Source organism: Elephantulus edwardii, unplaced genomic scaffold (assembly GCF_000299155.1).
Source record: "Elephantulus edwardii isolate Elephantulus edwardi_28Jun2011 unplaced genomic scaffold, EleEdw1.0 scaffold00338, whole genome shotgun sequence".
Taxonomy (NCBI): Eukaryota; Metazoa; Chordata; class Mammalia; order Macroscelidea; family Macroscelididae; genus Elephantulus; species Elephantulus edwardii.
In genome coordinates, this window is record NW_006400088.1 from 2,155,407 (window position 1) to 2,160,735 (window position 5,329).

Consider the following 5,329-nt stretch of genomic DNA (forward strand, 5'->3'; position numbering starts at 1 on the left):
AGGCCCTCTATGAGGTGGATTGATTCAGTGACTGGGATCATTGGGATGGGAGTGTCAGAGACAGTGCGATTGGCACAGGACAGAGTGGAGTTTAGGACTGTTGTACATAGGGTCGCTATGAGTCGCAGGCGACTCGACGGCACATAACAACAACAACAAAACAACATAGTGAATCTATAAAAAATAGCTCTGAACTTTGTCCTAACCTTATCCAATATCACCATCTCTTTTATAATGGGAGGAAAATGTCATATCTGAACTGCAGAAGTATTTCAAAGGTAATTTAAAATTTAGACATTACAGGTAGAGAACTAGTTTCACAGACATCAGAAAGGAAGAAGACTTAGGAGGATAGATTCCAACATTCCAAAGGACAAAAATCAGAGAAAGTACATTCCAGAAGGGTCAGAGTGACCTCTGCTCATACTTTCTGTTCTTAAATTCCCTTTTGCTCCTCTGTGTCCCTGTATTCTAGTCAAATCTCACACATTTCTGTAGTGAAGCACCATGCCTCCCTATAAGTACTTTGAAAGATGAGACCTTTGCCTAAAAGAAACAATAGACTTTGAGTGTGACCCCAGATGAAGTTCAGTCATTCTGCTCAACAGGTGTTGCATTTGTTTTCAAACTCTGGAATTCTTATCACTTTTAAGGTTTTAATAAAACAGCCTATTCTAGCCCTTATAACTCATGTCTGCCAGTCGCTACTGCCTTTTAACTTAAAAATAAAAGATAAAGCCCAAAGGAAGTAAAGGTTATGAATTAATGTGTTACTGTAAAAGTTTCTGTAGTTTGAGACATCCTTCCATTTCTTTTACATTCCAAACGGACGATTTCATTCTCTGAGATAAATATTTGCGCTAATTTTAAGTCAAATTGTATCATCAGCTTGTCACCGTCATTCCACTCCCACCCACACCAGCGTTGGCCTCTCTAGCAAGCCAGCCCCTGGGTCCTGCACTACTGGTCTGGACAGGGAAGCCCTGTTCCGACTCCTGACTGTCAGAGCCCAAACCAGGCAGTCTTTCTGGGAGGTGCCCAGCATGCCCTCAGCTTTCCCCTGTGGCTGTCCTCACTGAGGTTTAGTTGTGTCTGCTGAATCCCCTTCTTCCTCTGCACCAGACCTCCTGGGACATGTACCGCTGACCACAGACACACAGTTGTCTGGCACTATGGCAATCCTGAGTACAGCATTCTTAAACTCTTACAATAGTATTTTATAAGTTTTTTTAGTAACAAGTTTATATGTATTTATGTCACAACTCTGTGAAAAATACTAGGAAATCCTTGTTTACTTTCTTAGAAGTGACAACTGAGACACAGTGACTTGAACAGCCATATGAGGGTCACACTGAGCCTGCCAGGCCTTCTGTTACATCCTGACCCTGGATTTCCACCCTCACTGACCAGCATGTGCAGCAGGTCGGACTCCAGACAAAGGGACTTCTGCTCTCACTTTGGCCTGCAGCCCCACTTCACTCTACTGTTAGCATATACTCGTCTTTCCTTCTCTGCTTGTATGTCTCCAGTATTCCCCAGCCAAAGCCCAACTGTCTCTCAGAGCTGCCTTGGCCTGGTTATTCCCAGGTTGCTCCTCACTCACAGGATACCTCTGCTTTGGGGGTGATAGGTGGAACAATGTTGAGATCTAATGCCTCAATGGTGGCTCCATTTTCTCCTGCTTTCTTGCTCTTCCTCCACTTGGGCATCTAAGTAGTCAGTAATCTCTACCTCACAGAGTCACTGGAAATAGTTTTAGCTAAATGACCTAGGAAGGATCATGTTAGCTCAAAGCAGCCTGCTTCAAGTTCAAACATTAGTCAGTAAAACTCTGTGAATGGAAATCTCAATACCACCAAGAAAGAAGAGCCACCATCTAAGCATATCCTATGGATCCAAGGTCCTCACAGTTTAGTTGCAGAAAAAGGCAGACACCAAGACACGGTCTCCATCTACAGAATACAGATACCAAAAGGTATCTGGCCTATAGATACCAAAGAAAGACAAGGTTCTTCCTCCAGAACCAACAAAAAGAGAAAGTCTTCTAGAGCTGGCACCTTGAAGTCAGACTTCTAGCCTCTTAAACTGTGAAAGAGTAAGTTTAGTAGTTAAAGTTACCCACTTGCACTTGTGGTACTTCTATTATAGCAGCAGTAGATAACTAAATTATAATTTGGTACCTGGAAGATGGGTTGCTTCTTTGAGACCTTAAAATGGTTTTGAGTTGGGGAATGGGCAGGAACTGGAAGAGTCTGAAGGTGATTAGTAGATTACCTGAGAGGGACTATTGGTAAAGTTACAGGAATCACAGGTGATTCTGGTGAGGGCTTAGAAGAGAGAATTTTGACAGCTGAGATGGCAGATGCTGGGAAGCAGTAGACCAGTGTGCAGAGACAGAGACAGCACAAGGTGGCCTATGAACTGACCCATGGAGCAAGTCACTGAGTGCCTTCCAGAAGGAGGCTTATAGTGGAGTTGGGAGCCCTGGCATACATAGCATTAGTAGAATAAGAGAATTAGCATGCTTCTTCCAAAGACATATGAACCAGGAAGCAGAAGCTGACAGGCTTCTCACAGGGCAGCACTCCAATATTTGGGCTCTCAAACTGAGGCTGGAGTTTCTAAAGGTGGTGCCACAGTTGAACAACTTTAATGCAAAGAAATGAACCACTGTGTATAGGAAACAGGTTTTCTAAATTCTATGTTTTTGTCTTCTTTTCAAACCCCGAGGATATATAGAACAAGATGTTAATGGATAGAGACATTATTTGTCCAATAACTTTTCCAGGTTGGTTTTCCAAACCAGCTCTTTCTGTTGCTCTACCAGACTTCTTCCAAAGAAACTTCAAAACGTGGAAAAATTGGAGTGTTACTTTGGGTGCTATGGTTGAAAGATGAAAGAAAGAAAGGGGGGAAAAAACCAAATGGTTAAAACAAACAAACAAATCAAGATCTAGTGGTTTAGTGGCAAGAAGCTGTGCTGCAATCAGGAAGGTGCGTTTGTTCTCCGGCAGAAGGATGGGCAATCTCTCATGCATCTGAAAACTCGCTGGACGGTCAGTTATGGTCTGTTCCGACTTGACAGTACACAACAATACCAGGTTGGAATCCACTAGCATGGGAGGAAGTTGCCATTCTTTCTGTCTTGTAGGCTGTGGCCTTTGGGTTAGAAGCCCAACTCCTAAAGTAGTAAGCCTTGGAGATCTCACAGGAAATGCTACTTGGACTGTATTTGTTTACCCTAAATCTATTTGATGGCAGTGGGTTTGTTCTTCCCAGTTTGTTTTTTGGGTTTTTTTGTTGTTGTTTTTTTATCAAGTGTACCTTTTTATTTTTAAAAAATATTTTATATTGATTTGCTTAGAAAGTTTGTATACATAGTGTTTTACATTATTCTTCTATTCTTCTCTCACATTGTGTTTGATACAATCATTCCCATATATTGTGTTTTATAATATGAATCACCATTGAACTATGCCCACAATTACCCTTACCTTTCAGATCTCTGCTGGGTCTTTCCCATTTCATTTATACTCCCCCTCCCTCTACCCATCAAATTGTGCGATTCTTTGATTTCTCCCCTGCCCATCCTCACCCTTCTATTCTCACCCCCACCCTTAGATTCTCATACACATTTTACTCGTTATCTTCTATTTCTACAATAATAGTCTTATGCAGTATTTGTCCTTCAGTTTTCTGTAAACTTTCATTAAAATATCTATTTTTTTAAAAAGGAGAAAAAAGAAAATTATAACTGAAACAAAAGGAAATTTGTACACCAATGTTCATAGCAGCATTATTCACAATTGCAAAACAGGGAAACAGTCCAAATGTTCAAACACAATCAAATGAATTGAGAAACTCTTGTACATACACACGATAGAATACTACGCAGCACTCAGAAGCAACGATTTTAAAAACACTAAACTTGGGAGAGACTGGAGAGCATTATGCTGAATGAACTAAATCAGTTTTTTATTTATTAAATGGAGATTTGGGTTGGCTTTAAAGTCTTACGACAGCGGTTACATTTAGCACATCCATTATATCTGTTCAGGAGAACCTGGAATTGTGCAACTCGGGCTTCCAGGAGGATTTAAGATAGCCATCTGAGGCTGGCTGGCACTCACCTGCGCTGCGCGCTGAGCGGAGCGCCAGGACTGCCTGAGTTGCTGGGCCCACGCTGGCGAGGTCTACAACCGTGCGCTGGTCCCAGGAAGGCTCTGACTCCCGGTGCTTCTCACTTGCTGCCCTCGGCAACCAGGAAGCCCCATGCACACTCCGAGAGAAGTGGGCCAGAGTCAGCATGAGGAGAGCGGGCAGCAGGGGGCAGCCGCAAGCTGGCTGCATGGCGGGCCTGTGGAAACCAGAAGACAGACGGCAGGTTAGCTTGCAAGGCAAGGCTGGCTGCCCCGATCGTTTCCCAAGTCCCACGCCCTCGTCCTGGAGACTTGAAGGACATGGGAGTTTGGACAGAACTAACCCTAAGGACCACAACCCCGTGTGCCCTGATCCCCAAGGAACGCGAGGAGAGAGATAGGGAGCACGGGTGAAACAGTCGCTTGGCATTTTCCAGCTCCACAGCCAGGCTCTGGCCAGCACATTGAGGCTCCCCACGAAGCCTTCCCCTCTCCCGGGGACGCTGTGACGGGGGTGCCCGCGGGGCAGGCGCTCTCAGGCGGTTTGTCCTCCCGAGCCGGGAGCACAGTCCCCGGGGAGAGCCGCTGGAAAGTCACCTTCTCTGGTTTTATAAGCTGCTAGCCTAGGGCAATGTTGTAGGTCCAGATCCCGCCGCTGGATTCTGCACTTGGCACTAGTTTGGGAAGAACACTGAGAGGTTGCTGGCTGAACCAATGGCAAAAGTTGAAAGCAGATGAGGTCATGCTTCCTTTAGTCAGGATGACAAACATTCAGGTCCCTTCTGGTATTGGAGGAGTCACAGGTTTGAGCTCTTCTCCATGTTGTTGTTGTTGTTGTTATATGCCATGCAGTTGCTTGCGACTCATAGAAACACTATGTACAAGAGCTCTAAACGCTCTTCTATCCTGTGCCAACCTAGCCATCTCAAATGCACTTATTCCCACCTCTCGAGTAACAGAATTAATCCATCTCATCAAAGGTCTTCCTCTCCTTCACCTCCCCTCCACTCTGCCAAACATGATGTCCCTCTCCAAGGACCAGTCCCTCCTTCAACATGCCCAATATATGTCAGATGAAGCTTCAGAATCCTTGACTCCAGAGAACTGGCTTCACCCTCTCCAGGACAAACCTGTTTGTTCTCCTAGCAGTCCATGGTATATTCAACACTCTTCTCCAGCACCACAGCTCA

General features: G+C 44.6%; 1 protein-coding gene across 1 annotated transcript in view; it reads right to left on the reverse strand.

Annotated features, from left to right (window-relative positions):
* The window catches only part of FAM150A (family with sequence similarity 150, member A), a 42,209-nt gene extending 37,859 nt beyond the window's left edge, over positions 1-4,350 (reverse strand). The window contains exon 1 of the mRNA XM_006901609.1: positions 4,131-4,350. Within this exon, the coding sequence (XP_006901671.1) occupies positions 4,131-4,350 (220 nt within the window). The remainder of the gene's footprint in view (positions 1-4,130) is intronic.
* Positions 4,351-5,329: the final 979 nt, after the last annotated feature.